General features: G+C 41.1%; 2 protein-coding genes across 3 annotated transcripts; one reads left to right on the top strand and one right to left on the bottom strand.

Annotated features, from left to right (window-relative positions):
- Nucleotides 1-426: 426 nt before the first annotated feature.
- On the bottom strand, nucleotides 427-15,836 carry kif25 (kinesin family member 25). Of its 2 annotated transcripts, XM_045720945.1 has the most exons (16): nucleotides 15,724-15,836; nucleotides 9,444-9,715; nucleotides 9,112-9,177; nucleotides 8,569-8,697; nucleotides 7,438-7,579; nucleotides 5,361-5,464; nucleotides 5,165-5,250; nucleotides 3,533-3,572; nucleotides 3,343-3,410; nucleotides 3,122-3,196; nucleotides 2,635-2,778; nucleotides 2,307-2,483; nucleotides 1,995-2,149; nucleotides 1,583-1,840; nucleotides 1,283-1,438; nucleotides 427-1,157 (listed from the first exon to the last, which is right to left on the bottom strand). In XM_045720945.1, the coding sequence occupies exons 2-16, from the start codon at nucleotides 9,651-9,653 to the stop codon at nucleotides 1,006-1,008; spliced, it is 1,962 nt and encodes a 653-aa protein (XP_045576901.1). In that variant the 5' UTR covers nucleotides 9,654-9,715; nucleotides 15,724-15,836; the 3' UTR covers nucleotides 427-1,005. The 2 variants fall into 2 exon arrangements, with proteins under 2 accessions (XP_045576901.1, XP_045576902.1); XM_045720946.1 differs by lacking the exons at nucleotides 7,438-7,579; nucleotides 8,569-8,697; nucleotides 9,112-9,177; nucleotides 9,444-9,715; nucleotides 15,724-15,836 and adding an exon at nucleotides 5,571-5,665.
- ccdc167 (coiled-coil domain containing 167) lies at nucleotides 15,227-18,064 on the top strand. Its single transcript, XM_014205668.2, has 4 exons — nucleotides 15,227-15,583; nucleotides 15,850-15,944; nucleotides 16,015-16,067; nucleotides 16,211-18,064. The coding sequence occupies exons 1-4, from the start codon at nucleotides 15,536-15,538 to the stop codon at nucleotides 16,315-16,317; spliced, it is 303 nt and encodes a 100-aa protein (XP_014061143.1). The 5' UTR covers nucleotides 15,227-15,535; the 3' UTR covers nucleotides 16,318-18,064.
- Nucleotides 18,065-18,241: the final 177 nt, after the last annotated feature.

Genomic DNA, 18,241 nt, shown 5'->3' on the forward strand with positions numbered 1-18,241 from the left:
GCAGGTGAAGAAGCCAGATGTGGACGTCCTCGACTGGCGTAGGTACACAAGGTCTGCGGTTGTGAGGCCGGCTGGACATACTGCTAAATTCTCTAAAACGATGTTGGTATAGAAATTAACATTAAATTCTCTGGCAACAGATCTGGTAGACATTCCTGCAGTCAGCATGCCAATTACACGCTCCCTCAAAACTTCAGACATCTGTGGCATTGTGTTGTGTGACAAAACTGCACATTTTAGAGTGGCCTTTTATTGTCCCCCACACAAGGTGCACCTGTGTAATGATCATGCTTTTTAATCAGCTTCTTGATATGCCACACCCATCAGGTGGATGGATAATCTTAGCAAAGGAGAAATGCTGACTAGCAGGGAGGTAAACAAATGTGTGCACGTAATTTGAGAGAAATAAGCTTTTTGTGCATATGGAACATTTCTGGTATCATTTATTTCAGCTCATGAAACATGGGACCAACACTTTACATGTTGCGTTTTATATTTTTGTTCAGTATAAGTAAGCCTTAAAGCCTGTGATTTACCATCAGTCTAAGATTGAACACAAATCAAAAAATTACTAGCCTAAATTATTTGTCCATCTATTTAAAAACAAAGGGAAATACTGCATCTAAGAATCAATTCTACAATATAAAATAATTGGTCAAGTAAATATTGTATACTATTTGGGTGGACATAAAGAGGCGATGGAGTTTGACACCGATAGATGAAAATTATTCAACATTTGTCAAACCATTTTTTTAAAAAACAACCCAATTTGGTGTTCAAATAGCTAGATATACATGTACAATTGTATGTTTAAGTAAAGCAACGACATAAGTTACTAAATAATATTTACATATATACAACATTTACGCCACAGTGGCCACATGTAACTCTGTTCAGCCTTCACTTGATTGAGGGGGACCTCTGTTCTATCTTTGACCATGCCATCACAGCCTGGGACCTCTCTCCCTTCTCTCTTCTATACTCCTCTGCTCTGCTCTCCTCTCATTACTTCAGTTTGAGGGCAATGTTCTTCCTGCGAGGGGTATCTTTTTGGACCTGACGAGCCCGCGTGCCGAAGCCCAGAGACTGTAGAGACTCAGTCATATACCTCTGGGTGGGAGAGACGCAAAGCATCACCAGCAGCTTCGCATCCCCACCTAGTGGAGAAGAGAGGGGAGAGAGAGAGGAGAATGGTTAGTCATTATCAACTGCAGTCAAGGAAAACAACAAACTGTGTGTGTGTGTGTGTGTGTGTGTGTGTGTGTGTGTGTGTGTGTGTTACCGATGGCATCCTGCAGTAGGTGTGTGAGCTTGCTGTTTCTGTAGGGCACATGTGGCCGTTGCTCTGCCAGAGCTCCCAGTACGTCAGACAGAGCAGACAGACTGCGGTTTATACACGACGTCTCCCACAGGGCAGCGCCAGTCACCCCTGACATACCTACAGTTACACAAACACACGTCCAAACAGTTACACACACAGCATACACATAGTTATCCCCCCTACACCATCGGACAGAACACCGTTGCTACACAACAATCACAGACCATGGTGGATGAGTTTGGTGTGGTTTTCACGACTCACCCACACACTCGCTACCTGCAAGGTCCACCAGCTGTAGTTTGGTCCTGAAGGGAGCCTGGGTGGTGCTGGCTCTGGGGGAGGGGCAAGAGGAGTGAATGGGGGAGTGGCTGGGGGAGTGGTAGGGCGAGGAGGAGGAGCTAGCGGAACGCTCGTCCCCCGATTGGCGGGCCATTGGGTTGGCACGGCGACAGCGGGGGCTCCACCACTCCTTCTGGGCCTTGCGCTGCATGTCTTTCTTGACATTTTGCAACCTACGAGCTAGACAGCAAAGCACCACAGACACAGTCAATAAAAGAATATAGCAGCAAGATATCATGGCAAGAAATCAATCAATTAATAGCACTAAGACATTGTGTTAAGCTTGTCATTTATCATTTGTCAGTAATCAGATATGTTTGCGTGTGTGTCTCACCCAGGGCCAGTGCATTGGGGCTCTTGGAGGAGACAGTAAGGGTTACTATGAGATGAGAGCGTGAGGAGTCTCTGTGGACCAGTGTAGGGCAGCGAGCCCTCAACCTCAGAACAGAACTGATCAGCTGCATCACATCTGCTGAGCTTCTCACCAACCTGGGAGGAGAACACAGTCAGCAATACAGTACTTCAACTCACATAAATCTCACACACACACAAACTGTCACTATTCTATTACCAATCCAATAGATATGTCTCTGTACATAATTACTCACTCAATTAAATCACACACACACAGTAAAGGACTACTCACACATAGGAGAGTAAGGGCACCTCGCTGGTCCCTGTGCTGGTAGTGATGACGTCTCTCTTGGCGCCCATGGCAACCCCGTCCTCGTCTTTAGCCAGCAGATCCAACACCTCGTTGTTGTATACCTCCACCACAGACACCTCCACCGTGTGACTCTCAGCAGGTTTCTCCGATATCAGTCTGTCAGATAGCACACACGCATACAAAAATAAACAAGATAAAAATAAACAAGTATAAACATGCATGCATCCATGCACAAGTATAGCTCATTCTCTCATCACCCTAACCCTAGTATAAACACCAAACTTTTTATTCCCTCCCTCCCTCCCACCTGAAGAGTTCAGTGGCTGCTTTGGGAATAACGCCTTGCCGGGCCTCCCCCTGTGGTCCTGAGGGGTCCTCAGCCTGGGAGCCGATCATGGTGTGTGTCTTCCCACTGCCTGTCTGTCCGTACGCCATGATGCACACGTTATACCTGACCGAACAATAGGAGAATCAGTCTGTGAAATACAGACTTGCTGTTTCTATTAACTTAGTTGTTTGTTATTCAGATGTCGTCTCACTGGATTTATTTCCTCATTCTGCTTCGCTCTATTTAATAACGTTTCACATTGTCGGCTTTGCCTCTGGTCCTGATCCAACGGAGCATTCAATCACAACACTAATTTTCTGAGGCAATCATCTCTACTGTAAATAGGAGGTACACAGAGATGGCTTTTTTTTATATTTTAGAAATTCTGAGATGCTGTGAGGAAGGCAATAGAATTACATTAGCGATCAGTGTTTCCCCTTAGCAGCACAAGGTCATATTAACTCACCCGTCCAGCAGAGATGTGAGGAGAGGCTTCACTTCCTCAAACACGACATCCTGGGAGTCCTCAGGACCATGCACCCTGTCAATCACATCACCATGGAAACACATGTTTGATAAGCTTCATACATCTGAAGCTGTGACACATACTACAATACAACTGCTGACAGAATGTAAATATAGAATAGCAACAATAATCAAAGGAAAGTTATTATTATGTTATAATACCTCTCAAACTCAAACATCTTGTTCAGCCCCGGGTTCCCCATTCTAGTACAATTCACAACAACTGTATCCTGGAAAACAGGTAAAACAACATAAATGAAATAGGTGAGGCAGGCAGGTGATTTCAGAATGACTCATTCAACCCATTCACAGACCTAACAATAAATAACACCTTAAAACTGCATGTACTCACATCATTAACTGCCTGAACCACCTCTTCTGTTGTAGCAGGCCTGAACAGAAAACAATCATGACTATTATAAAACTGTACAGTTCTAAATTGTTGTTACTAAGAGGATGTTAAATGCACCAATTAAAGGGATACTTCAGGATTTTGGCAATGAAGCCCTTTATCTACTTTTTTTACCCCTCCACCACCTCTCTTCGGAGGACAAATATCTTATTTTTTTTACAGATTTTTTGCTACACATACTGTAAATTCCTGACTATAAGCCGCAACTTTTTTCCCAGGCTTTGAACCTCGCGGCTTAAACAATGACGCGGCTAACATATGGATTTTTCCCGCTTTCAATTATTTTTTTTCCAAAAAACATTCTGTGACGTGCTCAGTTTTTTGGCGGCATGAAGCTTTCATTAGACCAATGAAATTGCCGAACGGGTTAAGGTCAAACAACTTTTTTGTTTACTGTTTAGATTAAATCGAGCGCTCTCAAACTTCCCATCATTCTGATTACGGTAGTCATTTTGTCACCCTCATCATGTCAAAGACACGGAGAAATGCATATGATGCAGCTTTCAAGTTGAAGGCGATTGATCTGGCTGTTAGAAAAGGAAATAGAGCTTCTGCACGGGAGCTTGGTCTTAATGAGTCGATGATAAGACGTTGGAAACAGCAGAGTGAGGAATTGACTCAGTGCAAAAAGACAACTAAAGCTTACTGCTAATTTTTTATTTTTTGTTACAAGCCGTGTTTCGTTAAAGCCTATTTATTTTTGTTACAAGCCGTGTTTCGTTAAAGCCTGTGTAAAGTTAATTTGTTTCAATGTACCGGTAGGCACCTGCGGCTTATAGACATGTGCGGCTTATTTATGTTCAAAATATATATATTTTTTAAATTCAGTGGGTGCGGCTTATATTCAGGTGCGCTTAATAGTCCGGAAATTACGGTACATACATGTTACATACACATTTTTACATACATGGTACTTTTATATAAAGCAGTCACATAAGAATAATACATTACCAAACAAACTATTTAATCCCAGCCCTCAGCCACTCTCAGCCCATCCCACCTATCACCATAGACCACCCTGGTTTGGTTTCCATGTCTCATATATTTTTAAATTGTGCTGTGATGTTTTACAACATTTTTTAACCTTTCTAATCATATATTATCTACAGATTGTGAGCTAAAGATGAAAACCTTTCCTACGAGTATTATTATATTATTTATTGACTGACTATGGCTTTCCAAATCGCCCATCACTGCTATTTGTAAGGTTAATTTTAAGTGCATGTTATGATTTTTTAACCATTCCTGAACCTGTGACCAGAAACCGGCCCTTCATCTACTTCCCCAGAGGCAGATGAACTAGTGGATACCATTTTTATGTCTCTGTGTCCAGTGTGAAGGTAGTATGCTAGTACAAACCCATAGACTTCCAGTCATTGCACTAGCGCTAATTAGCATTGTCTCGAGAAATTACATCTAACTTCCTTCATACAGAACACAGAGACATAGAAATGGTATCCACAAGTTCATCTGACTGCAGGGAAGCAGATAAAGGGCCTCATTGCCGAAATCCCAAAGTATCCCTTTAAAATGTACAGTACTGGTCAAAAATATATTATCTGACCAACTTACCCTATTGCTAATGTTGATCCCTGGCCATCGTCAAAGGGAAGGACTGGACGCACTCTGCAGTGGACCCTGATGTTCCCCCGCAGCTCCTGAAGAGCAACAATAAGAGAGAAAGAGAGAATGAGAGAAAGAGAGAAAGACAGAGACGGAAAAGAATGGCAGTCAATGTAGACTATTAAAATGTAGTCAAGATCCTCACCACCAAGGTGTTGTGAAGTATCTTCCTCCTCTCCCTCTCAGTCCTGCTCCGCTCCTTCTCCTCCTGTAGCGAGCGCTCTAGAGCCTCCATCTGAGCCTGCAAACCTGAGGACAGATACACAGAGAATAAGATAATAATAGCAGCACCATCACATATAATAACCAAATTATGAGGGCTTTTTTGTTATTGCTTCAATGGTGTTACACAAACCGTGACAGTAACATCATGCATGTGCCAGGCTAAGCCACTAAATGCAATGTCATGCCATGAGAAACACAAATAATTGTGCCTAGTCCAGGTAATACCTTTAGACCCAAGTCCTTAATCTCAGTGGAAACATGGACACACCCACTCATACACTCACACGCTCTGTGATGAAGCAATCAAAGCCATATAAGAACTCCTGGAATCCTCTGGACGACATGACATACAACCTGACATCAAACAAGTGAATGGTGAACTCTAGTCTCAAGAGCCAGACCTCCTCACTATTCATTACTATTACATGTAACTAACCTCCTCTTAGAGAATGCAAACTACAATTACAACAAGCAGGGTAAGAGCTAAGGAAAGAGATCCTCTCCTGTTGCCAATGGTTATTGTATTTGACCTGTCCTGTTCAAGAGCTAAGACTTAAGCCTCAGGGGTTATATGTGTGCTCATTGTGCCGGACTTACAGGGACAGTTGATGGATTAATCTAAGTCATTGTTTTGATAGAAGGCTGGGTTGCTCAACCATCTGACGTCCTTCCTGAATGAAGGGTAGCTGGAGATGCAACTGCAGGGTCCACTTTATTTTTAAACAGAGTATTCGCAAAAGCGAAATATTAATCCATTATCTATAAATGACATGAATAATGCTTCATAAATTGCAATAAATCCTACTGGTTCATAAATACAATATTTGTGCCTACATTGACCTTTTCTCCAAAAGCGGACTGATTTAGGATCAGCACTACTGCCTTAGATATACATGAACTATTTCAAGCCAAACAAGAAAACTGACCCAGGACCTGTGGTAAACGAAACCAATAGGGTCAGGTATATATAGTCTAGGGGCTTTTCCCACAGGCCCAACAGACAGCCAGGTTTAACCAAGTGACGTGGGATAAGTTCCTCGAGCTTGTCACCATGGCGACCAGGTGACGCAGAGGACAGGTCACACAACCTTTCCGAACCTCGCTGACAGAGTCGTATTGGAGGGCTGGGTGAAGGAGGGGTTAGAGGGGGAGAGAGGATTATCCCCAAGGCAACCAACCTCTTAACATACAGCCTAGGGGCATGGTAAATAAGATACTTGAGAATGGGAGAAAGACAGAGAGAGAGGGAGACATAGAGAGACTATGTACAGACTAAGTGAGCATAGCCTTGCTATTGAGAAAGGCCGCTGTAGGCAGACCTGGCTCTCAAGAGAAGACAGGCTATGTGCACTCTGCCCACAAAATGAGGTGGAAACTGAGCTGCACTTCCTAACCTGCCAAATGTATGACCATATTAGAGACACATATTTCCCTCAGATTACACAGATCCACAAAGAATACGAAAACAAACCCGATTTTGATCAACTTCCATATCTACTGGGTGAAATACCACAGTGTGCCATCACAGCAGAAAGATGTGTGGCCTGTTGCCACAAGAAAAGGTCAACCAGTGAAGAACAAACACCATTGTAAATACAACCCATATTTATGTTTATTTATTTTCCCTTTTGTACTTTAACCATTTGTACATTGTTACAACACTGTATATAGACATAATATGACATTTGTAATGTCTTTATTCTTTTGAAACTTCTGTGAGTGTAATGTTAACTGTTCATTTTTATTGTTTATTTCACTTTTGTATATTATCTACCTCACTTGCTTTGGCAATGTTAACATATGTTTCCCATGCCAATAAAGGCTCTTGAATTGAATTGAATTGAATTGAGAGAGAGAGAGGCAAGAGAAAGGGAGTGAGAGAGAGAGAGAGAGAGGCAAGAGAGAAACAGACAGAGAGAAGCAGAAGTACAAGGAGATAAGTGTGACACACATTGATTGAGTGATATCATAAATCCGACCACAGGTAGTCTACTCACTGTGCACATCATTGCCATGGTGGCCCTGGAGGGCGAAGCTGGCTTGGCCGACTTGTTCCAGCAGCAGCCTGCTCTGGTTCTCCAACTCAGTGGCGAAGTTCACATACACCGCAAACACCTCTCTCAGGTCCTGCTTCAAAATCTAGAATAACACACAAATAATACCATGAATGTGTGTTCGTGTGTGTTCAGGTCATCAATGACTCTAGTACAGTATTTCAACCTATATACACTACCATTCAAACGTTTGGGGTCACTTAGAAATGTCCTTGTTTTTGAAAGAAAAGCAGAAAAAAATTGTCCATTAAAATAACATCAGTGTACTACTCCCTTCACAGAACAGCGCAAACTGACTCTAACCAGAATAGAAAGAGCACAACTGAGAAAGTGGACAAGTACATGAGAGTGTCTAGTTTGAGAAACAGACGCCTCACAAGTCCTCAACCGGCAGCTTCATTAAATAGTACCCGCAAAACACAGGTCTCAACATCAACAGTGAAGAGGTGACTCTGGGATGCTGGCCTTCTAGGCAGAGTTGCAAAGAAATAAAAAGAAAAGATTAAGATGGGCAAAGGAACACAGACACTGGACAGAGGAAGATTGGAAAAAGTGTTATGGACAGACAAATATAAGTTTGAGGTGTTCGGATCACAAAGAAGAACATTCGTGAGACGCAGAAAAAAATGAAAAGATGCTGGAGGAGTGCTTGACGCCATCTGTCAAGCATGGTGGAGGCAATGTGATAGTCTGGGGGTGCTTTGGTGGTTGTAAAGTGGGAGATTTGTACAGGGTAAAGGGGATCTTGAAGAAGGAAGGCTATCACTCCATTTTGCAACACCATGCCATACCCTGTAGACGGCGCTTAATTGGAGCCAATTTCCTCCTACAACAGGACAATGACCCAAAGCACAGCTCCAAACTATGCAAGAACTATTTAGGGAAGAAGCAGTTAGCTGGTATTCTGTCTATAATGGAGCAGCCAGCACAGTCACCAGATCTCAACCCAATTGAGCTGTTGTGGGAGCAGCTTGACCGTATGGTATACGAAACCCCAATGGACACCATGTTGGCCTTCCTCTGAACTAAACCAAACAAAAGAATACAGCTGTGTAACTCTGGGGTTGTATGTACCTGAACTTCAGACAGGAGTTTGGCCAGGGCAGACTGGGTGCTTTGCTGCACAACTCTCTGGTGTTGCCAACGCTTCTGGGCTTCTGCTTCTGCCTCTTCCGCATGATCCCGACGAAGTTTCCCCAGACACTGGAGAGGGAGAACAGGGCAAGGGGGAACCACCATTACCAAGTCATACAGTAACAAGTCACCATTTTGACATCCAAAACCCACTTTTTGGTCCAGGAAGGACGTGGTAGATAAAAAACATTACCAGCAACTCAGTGTTCATTTTATGCCTCCATACTGTGCCCAATTGGAGCTATCCATGAAGTGAACATTGACAGGAAACGTGTTAAACAAGTAAAAATAACATGTTTACATATTGCTTTTAATTAATTCTAATTAAATTCTGCAGACAGTAAGCTTATCCATCTGTGGTACCCAATTATGTGCTTAAATTGGGTACCACGGCCTTTGCTTGGCTACCTACACAACGGGCACTGATTGGGGTGTTAAAATAGCACAGTACATTAACATGTATTCTCCAATGACTCAACTCACATCGGCGAGCCTCAGGTGAAGAATGGCATTTTCAGTCTCCAACTCCAGAATGCGTTCTTCTTTGCTCTAGAAACGTTCGGGACAGATTAGCCAACGCTGCAAGTTTGACGCTGTAAAGTCAGTGATGTTCATCTGATTCCATTTAAACTCCTTTACTAAACATACATAAATAAAACAGGGCTTGTAATGAATCGAATAGTTATTATAGATTACTAACTAAACGATAAACAATTATTCTCACAAAGTAACAACTAAGCCTACCTAACCGACAGTCGTTTTAGCTTCACCTGTCATACCTGTTGAATTTACAATAAATAAAAAAATAGACATACCCGCAGTTTGTGCTCCAAAAGGTGAACTTGGTGCGCAAATATCTGGTCTCGGTTTATGAAGAGTGGCATTTTAATCAAGGAAAGAAAACAATAAAAAAAAGTACAGTAAAGAATATTATGCGACTGGGCTGTCAGCCTGCGTTTTTTCAGGTCAGATAATGCGATTACGCACGCACAACACTCTCCAAGCAGCTCTCCATCCGCGTGCATTTAGATGGCGTCCACTTGTCCTGAGACGTGCGTTCGTAATGGTGCCATGGGCTTTTGACAGGCTGTAGAGAAATATCAGCAACAGTATTTGAATGTGAACATTTGGTGGGTAGTATATATCCCTTGGGTTTGATCATTTTGCTCTCGCATGTCAAAGTCTGAATTTATGGATTAATGATAATCCTAAATCCTAAATCCTGCTGGCACAATTGAGTCTTGTATCCTGCATCTCAAGGACTGCGGTGAATTGAGCCGACATTCGCAAAACGAAGTCAAGCCACCGCACTTCAGTTTCCGCCTGAATTTGGTGCGCAAACGCACAACACTTTTCTGTGGATGCACTCTCATGCACAGATACGAGACGATAGCTACAAAGTTGTTATATTACAGTGAACTTTGATGACCCCTATGTAAAAATAATACAATCCCTAAAAATGGCTGGTATACTTTATTTGTATGTGTGCCAGTAGAAGTTAATTAATCCAGCGTGATGACTATTGCATACCATAAAATGCCAATTGTATGCCATTTTAAAGATGTTTTGTGACGTGTGCCACTAGTAGATAAATACTTCTTTGTCCTATTATAGTGAACTTTTAGGTATTGTAATTCAATTTTAACGCAGTAAAAATGGATGGAAAACACTTTGTGTGCTACAAGTAGATCGATAATCCATTATTATTAACATTGCAAAGCATAACATGCCCATATTAAGCCAGCTACAAGATTGGAAAAACACTATATACTGTGTATTGGATCTGGCATAATATGGGCATGTTATGCTTTGCAGTATTCATGCCAATGGATTACTGGACCCCAACGTCTCTGTCTACCAGCCCCTCAAAAAGTGAACGCTCCTTCCATCCTCTTCTGTTTTTTTTTCAAGCTCACCTCCAGATCTGCTTGTCATGTCTGCGGCTGAGAACTTTTTTTGTGGCACACATCTCAAAATATGTTTGGCAGCCATTTTGACAGATTTCTTTTTTACATAAGGTTCATCAAAGTTCACTGTAATATTACTACTTAAAAAAATAAAGATAAAGAATACTGGTAGAGACATGGTAAATTTAGTTATTTATTAACACTTAAAAAATATATACTACCTTTCAAAAGTTTGGGGTCACTTAGAAATGTCCTTGTTTTCCATGAAAACATACATGAAATGAGTTGCAAAATTAATAGGAAATATAGTTAAGACGTTGACAAGGTTAGAAATAATGATTTTTAATTGAAATAATAATTGTGTCCTTCAAACTTTGCTTTCGTCAAAGAATCCTCCATTTGCAGCAATTCCAGCCTTGCAGACCTTTGGCATTCTAGTTGTAAATTTGTTGAGGTAATCTGAAGAGATTTCACCACATGCTTCCTGAAGCACCTCCCACAAGTTCGATTGGCTTGATGGGCACATCTTACGTACGGTCAAGCTGCTCCCACAACAGCTCAATAGGGTCGAGATCTGGTGACTGTGCTGGCCACTCCATTAGACAGAATACCAGCTGACTGCTTCTTCCCTAAATAGTTATTACCCAGTTTGGAGCTGTGCTTTGGGTCATTGTCCTGTTGTAGGAGGAAATTGGCTCCAATTAAGCTTTGTCCACAGGGTATGGCATGGTGTTGCAAAATGGAGTGATAGCCTTCCTTCTTCAAGATCCCTTTTACCCTGTACAAATCTCCCACTTCACCACCCCCAAAGCACCCTCAGGCCATCACGTTACATCCCCCATGCTTGACAGATGGCGTCAAGCATTCCTCCAGCATCTTTTCATTTTTTCTGCGTCTCACGAATGTTCTTCTTTATGATCCGAACTCCTCAGAATTGTCTGTCCATAACACTTTTTTACAATCTTCCTCTGTCCAGTGTCTGTGTTCTTTTGCCCATCTTAATCTTTTCTTTTTATTAGCCAGTCTGAGATATGGCTTTTTCTTTGCAACTCTACCTAGAAGGCCAGCATCCCTGTGTCGCCTCTTCACTGTTGACATTGAGACTGGTGTTTTGCGGGTACTATTTAATGAAGCTGCCAGTTGAGGACTTGTGAGGTGTCTGTTTCTCAAACTAGACATTTTAATGTAATTGGCCACTTGCTCAGTTGTGCACCGGGGCCTCCCACTACTCTTTCTATTCTGGTTAGAGCCAGTTTGCGCTGTTCTGTGAAGGGAGTAGTACACAGCGTTGTACGGGATCTTCAGTTTCTTGGCAATTTCTCGCATGGAATAGCCTTAATTTCTCAGAACAAGAATAGACTGGGCCTCTGTACGCCTGTGTAGATATTCCATAAAAAATCATCAATTTCCAGCTACAATAGTAATTTACAACATTAACAATGTCTACACATCTGATGAAATTGATGTTATTTTAATCGACAAAAAAAATGGTTTTCTTTCAAAAACAAGGACATTTCTAAGTGACCCCCAACTTTTGAACGGTAGTGTATATATAATCTAATTCAAAAAGGCACTTGCACATCTGAGCTATCTTTTTTTGCAGGTGCATGGTAACAGTTGAATAAGATGAGAAAAAAAGAAGAAACCAACACACTGCTCTTGCTAGTATCACTGCTTTTAATAATCTTTACGTATCGGCCTCAAGGCCTTCATCAGAGTTTTTTTAAATTAGCACCCTTACAGTGAACGCTCTTCACAGGCGGAAGGGGAGGACCATCCTCCTCAGTGAATTTCATAAAAATGTAAATTGTAAAACATTGAAAAAGTTATATTTTTTAGATAAAACTATGCTAAATATATTCACATCAACAAATAATTGATTAAAACACACTGTTTTGCAATGAAGGTCTAGAGTAGCCTCAACAGTACTCTGTAGGGTAGCACTATGGTGTAGCCCGAGGACAGCTAGCCTCCATCCTCCTCTTGGTATATTGACTTCAATACAAAACCTAGGAGGCTCTTGATTCTCACCCCCTTCTACAGACTTGCACAGTAATTATGTCAACTTCCGGAGGACGTCCCCCAACCTATCAGAGCTCTTGCAGCATGAACTGACATATTGTCCACCCAATCAAAGGATCAGAGAATGAATCTAGTAATGAAAGCATAAGCTACCACTAGTTAGCACTGCAGTGCATAAAATGTGGTGAGTAGTTGACTCAAAGAGAGAGAAAGACAATAGTTTAATAGTTTGAACAATGTATTTATTCAAACATGAAGGAGAAGCAAGAGAGAGAGTGTCATTTTTTCACTTTCAGTTTCGCTTACTTAGCTGGCTAGTTTAGTTACTCAAACACCCGGCTCAAACAGAGTCATGCTATGTTAGCTAGCTGGCTATGACTATCCAACACAACATTGGAACTCTTCCAAGTCAAGATAAGCTTTTGGTTTTATTAGTTTATTGCCACTGGGGCCCGCCTGTGTAACTACTTACTGACTATACACTGTAACGTTACTGCATGATTGTAGCGGGTTTACTAACGCATTAGTTCTATTAGCTATGTTGACCAGGACATTACTTTAGCTAATATGGGGACAATGATGTAGGCTGTGTGTAGCGGTTATGACATGGTTTGGAAAGGTTTTTTCACCTGGTCACATGCAGCTGATGTGTTGTTCATTGAAGTCCACAAACGAAGGGAAAAGGTGAAAGGAGGAGAGTGCATAGAGGCTAGAATGAATACAACGTGGCTGCTATGAATGTGAACTGTGTTTATGCGTGATCAGGGATGTATTCATTCCCACCGATTAAAAATGTTTCTTAAACGGAAGCAAACAAAAAGGGGATAAAATACCTGAATTTGTCCAATAGAAACTCTTGATTGCAACTGTTGGATTAATGATTACACCCTAGATAAGGTTGATGCAGGCAAGAGTGTGCAAGGCGGTATTGAATGTGTCACTGTCTGTCCACGTGTCACTGTCTGTCATCTCAAATTCTTCTCTTTACCTGTGTACACCTATGTTGTAAACTTTTATTCATAGGCTAGGTTGTAGCAACATCATGATGGGTATAGGGAACATTTGAGTATCATGTAGTAGCCTAAACCTATCAATGTTACATTGAACTGGGTGAATGGAATATGAATAACAGTCATCCAACATGTTGTAATAGAAACGCAATGCTCATGAAAAAAATCTTCCTCCCTCATCATAAATGGCACTGACCGCCACTGCACCCTTATGTAGACATAGATCCACCCACATCCGTTCAATGCATCGAATGGGGTTGGAGTCGAGGGAAAATAAGTAAGTGTTACCAAATATAAAAATGTGCATTTCAGAAGTATTCTAATAAAGTGTGTATATAACGTCTGTATATAAAACGTACACGTCTGTAAAACCACATTGGGCACAAAGCAAGAAAAACGCAATTGTAATCTGAAATGGAGGCATTAATTCATGTTCACATTTACAACATAACATACATCTGCATTTCATCATTAAGACCTTTAGGAAATAATGTCTGGAGGGTGAAAAAACAAAAACAGTATATTTTGTTCAGAGCATTATTTATATCACCTCCCCTATCTGATATCTTAACTTTCTCTATGCCACAAAATCTAAAGGTAGAAATGTCATGCTTTTGGTAATTAAAATGTACGACTGTCGTTTCTCCTGATTGAAATGTTATGTTCACTAATTATCTGTTTGAGAGAACGAGAGGTTTTACCTACATAACACAGCCCACGTGGACATTTAATCATGTAGATGACATGGGTGGTGGTGCACGTAATAATGCCATTTATTTGGGACCGATTTCCTGTTTGTGGGTGGCAGAAATGTTTACACTGTGAGCAACCTCTGCATTTATAGCTGCCATTCGGAAGAGGGCGTAAAAGAGCCTGGCACTTTTTCTTTTGTGGCTGGCAGCTTCATAAAACATTGTACCCAATGCTTTATGAAAACTTGCTTGATGGGTCGATGTCCTCATTGTGGTTTTACAGACGTGTTTAATACGTTTTATGTACACACTTCATTAGAATATTTATGAAATGCATTGTTATATTCGGTAACATTTACTTATTTTCCCTCGACTCCAACCCCATTCGATGCATTGAACGGATGTGGGTGGAGCTGTCTACATAAGGGTGCTAATTTAAAAAAAAATCACAAAATCTCTGCCGAAGGCCCTGAGGCCGAAACGTAAAGCTTATTAGAGCAGTGATACTAGCAAGAGCAGTGTGCGGGTTTCATATTTTTTTATTAAAAAATATATAATCTAATGAAATACAATGAAAAACATATCAAGCTCACTCAGATCTTGCTGTGTGTGTGTACTATGATTGTATGTCATGACCGTAAACACGTCTTGCTTTCACAATTTAACATTTGCTAAAACAGCACCCCCGGCTGGCTACTGCAGCCTCTGCAGTCTCACTCTACCCGTGATATCAGTGATTCTTGATAAAGCAATAAAATGAAATAAACGATTTGGTATCGTGGAAGATTGAATAAGTGTGCTTGGAACGATTTGTAGCTATCGTCTCTATCTACAAGCAATTCGCTACACTCGCTTGAACATCTACTAACCATGTGTATGTGACAAATACAATGATATATCTGTGCTGAGAATGCGTCACACTAAGTTTCCCTACTCGTTACCGTAAAGTGTTGTGTATTCGCGCATCCTAATTGAGGCAACTAACGCGCGAATTGCTGACTGCAATATCACAAGGGGCATCACTGGCAACAATATTATTTGATATTTTATACGTACAGCAGCTCTAGAATCTAGATTAAAAGTGCAATAGTAGCCTACATTAAAGAATGGTTTCAATCGCATGTGCACAACATTCACCTTCGTGCACTATCGCCTAGCCTCCACACAGCTAGGGGTGGCATTTTCCGAGATTACATCCTCTGAGTCGCAGAAACCCCAAGAATAATCATTATTGTACCCGCGGCAGGTCGTTTACTTTGGTGTTTTTTCTCACGAAATGACCAAATCTAAGGACAAGCGAGAGAAAGTCAGCGTAGCTAGCGAGGTAAAACACAAACTATTTGTAACTTGAAGGTTTCTTACGTGACGTGGAATAATGTTACGTTGCTCTGGAATTTGAAAGTTTAGCTAGCTAGCTAATCTAACAAGCTTCATTCAAACATTGGATACCATGCGTGAGCTCACCTTAGCCAGAGAGGAAGAGGCGAAGTATATTGCTACCATATTAGGGAGCCACGTTTGCCATAATTCACAGGTGTCACCCAATGTTATGGCCAGAGATATTTAATAGTTTATATGTCCCCTACACAGATTGATCGTGTTGAGGAGCGACGGTTGCGATGTCACGATAGTATCGAGAGGGCAGAGTTCAGACGGCGGCGCGAGGAGCTCTCGGATCAAGACAGGTGATGATTATGATGACAACGATGATAATGGTGATGAAAGCACAATTCCTAATCTCCCTCTATTCGACAGACAATCGCTGGAGGATGAAATGACGATAATGAACGAAAGGATGCAAAAGTATGGTAAGGAAAGCGTTTGTTTCATGGAAAATGTTATACACAATTCAAATAGTGGAATTGTAGTATAAGTGTTATTGTGAAACTGGATCCTGAATGAATGGTGTGTGTTGTACATTGTGGACTGACACTTGTTCCCTCTCATTTAGATAAAGAGCTGGAGGTGTTGAGAGGAGAGAACAGGAGGAATATGATGCTCTCTGTTGCTCTATTGGCCGTCAGTGCTCTCTTCTACTACGCCTTTATCCACTACTGAATAAGAATGAGCTCATTTTAGCACAGTTGACTGTGTTATGTTACATCTTCATCAGGCCCAAATACTGCTTTGGCAGCTAAAAGCCTTAAGGCAGCCATTTGTGCGAATTATATGGTGACATTCTGGGGTATCTATTTTTGTCACTTAACCTTCTATATTTACACCTGCTTGCGAGTGTTCAAAATTTTTTTATGGGACAAGTAGTAAAGACATGTCATTAACCAGTCATTTTTTTTGTATTACCTTTTTAATTTGGCATGAACACAAGTCATCTTATTGTCAAACAAATCAGTTAAAAAAGTAGGCTACCTGCGCATGTTCATCCACTCCAAAATAATTCCTGCATCCAAACTGTGCACTCCTGTCATTTGATGAATGGAAAGTGAAATCTGTTACAAAACACCAAAAAGTATAATGACATTTGGCAATTGTCATTGGGTCTACACTCTTGTAGCCTGAATTGATGTGTCTTGCTGACAAAATGACATTTTCTGTAGAAAGAGAAGTCGGGACACTTGAAACGGGGATGAAATATGTAACAGTCCCGGATGACAAGTGCCGCCACATGGGGGGGGATAAAAAAACAACATAATACAGAGGTGGGGGTGTTTGTTTCATGTGGGATAAGCTTTTATTTTCATATTTACCACTATAGCAGTATACATTTCATTTTAAACAGATAGTATAATGGGTAAATTAGCGTTATTTGAGACCCCCCCCCAAAGTTATGACTTGTTTAATTTAGGGGGGCTCATATCTCTTTCAGGAGGGTTTATGCCCAATTGTAATTCACACTCTGCTCACAGGTACCTCTGCTCTGTCAAGCATTGGTACTCAAATTGCCTAATTTGTTGAGCCACTACAAATTGGATGTTCGTTGCGAAGTCATCCACATCAGCATCAACTCCTGGGCTGAGCTTTGCTTTCCCCATCATACAGACTGTGGTATACTTTTACTACACTTCAATGGTTACTGATGGTCTCTTAAGGACCACTCATGAAAGCAAAATCATGCACAATGCTTATGTAAATCATGAACTCTTCATCAAGCGTGACAGAGTATACAATTCTTCCTTTGACTTCATTGCACTTTGTGCTCCTGTGTTGTGCTATGATGAGGGTATGAAGACACTGTACTTCTCAATGGGTTTACATAGTGCACCTTGGGATTGTGTTCTCAGACTGTTGCCAAAATGATGCTTTAGTTCTCATTGTGGTCAATAACCACCATGCCTTTGTCTGTTAGTTAAATCACCCAAACCTGAGAGACTGAGACTTGACTGGGCTTTATATCTGACATAATTTTGCAAGAGTCTGTATTTACAAAGCAACTCTTGAGTATGAGCACTCCTACTAAGAGATGCTTTGTCAATATGGGCACAGGGCTACATATACTGTATACCATTAGAATAAGGAAGGGGTGTATATGTGTTTGTCCTCATCTTAATTCCAAGCCTTTGGTGCCAAAATTAATCTCCCCATGGCCTTTTTATTTGTTCAGGCATTGCATTTTTAGCAGTGCCTGTGCATCTAAATGGAATGAGAATGTGATTACTCATGCACACATTAAGGCCATCCTACCTGCAGACAGCTTCACATCATTTTGATCCCTCACCCGAGGCAACAAGTTTATATATATTTACTGTAAATTAATGAAGATAATTACATGCTTGGCATGTATGAACATTGTTCTTTTGTAATTATGTCTGAACATCCAAAAAACAAAATAAATGCATCTCTAAATCTGTTTTCTCTGCTTGACCATTCTATTGCTACTCAGAATCAACTATGACATAGAGACAAAGCTCTCTTCTACAAGCCTGTGATATAATGGATCATATGTATCATGATGCATAGTAGGATAACTCAGTCACTGCCAATATGTAGCATCCAGACATTTTGTGGCAGAACATTCACCACATCA

Source organism: Salmo salar, chromosome ssa06 (genome assembly GCF_905237065.1).
Source record: "Salmo salar chromosome ssa06, Ssal_v3.1, whole genome shotgun sequence".
Taxonomy (NCBI): domain Eukaryota; kingdom Metazoa; phylum Chordata; class Actinopteri; order Salmoniformes; family Salmonidae; genus Salmo; species Salmo salar.

Excerpts from the sequence above, each read along its gene's own strand:
- kif25 (XM_045720945.1), bottom strand. The coding sequence starts at position 9,653 with ATGCACGCGGATGGAGAGCTGCTTGGAGAGTGTTGTGCGTGCGTAATC. Across the intron at positions 1,841-1,994 it reads CCCCAATGCACTGGCCCTGG|CTCGTAGGTTGCAAAATGTC; the intron begins GTGAGACACACA and ends TTTGCTGTCTAG. Across the intron at positions 1,439-1,582 it reads TGCAGGTAGCGAGTGTGTGG|GTATGTCAGGGGTGACTGGC; the intron begins GTGAGTCGTGAA and ends GTGTAACTGTAG.
- ccdc167 (XM_014205668.2), top strand. The coding sequence starts at position 15,536 with ATGACCAAATCTAAGGACAAGCGAGAGAAAGTCAGCGTAGCTAGCGAG. Across the intron at positions 15,584-15,849 it reads AAGTCAGCGTAGCTAGCGAG|ATTGATCGTGTTGAGGAGCG; the intron begins GTAAAACACAAA and ends TCCCCTACACAG. Across the intron at positions 16,068-16,210 it reads CGAAAGGATGCAAAAGTATG|ATAAAGAGCTGGAGGTGTTG; the intron begins GTAAGGAAAGCG and ends CCTCTCATTTAG.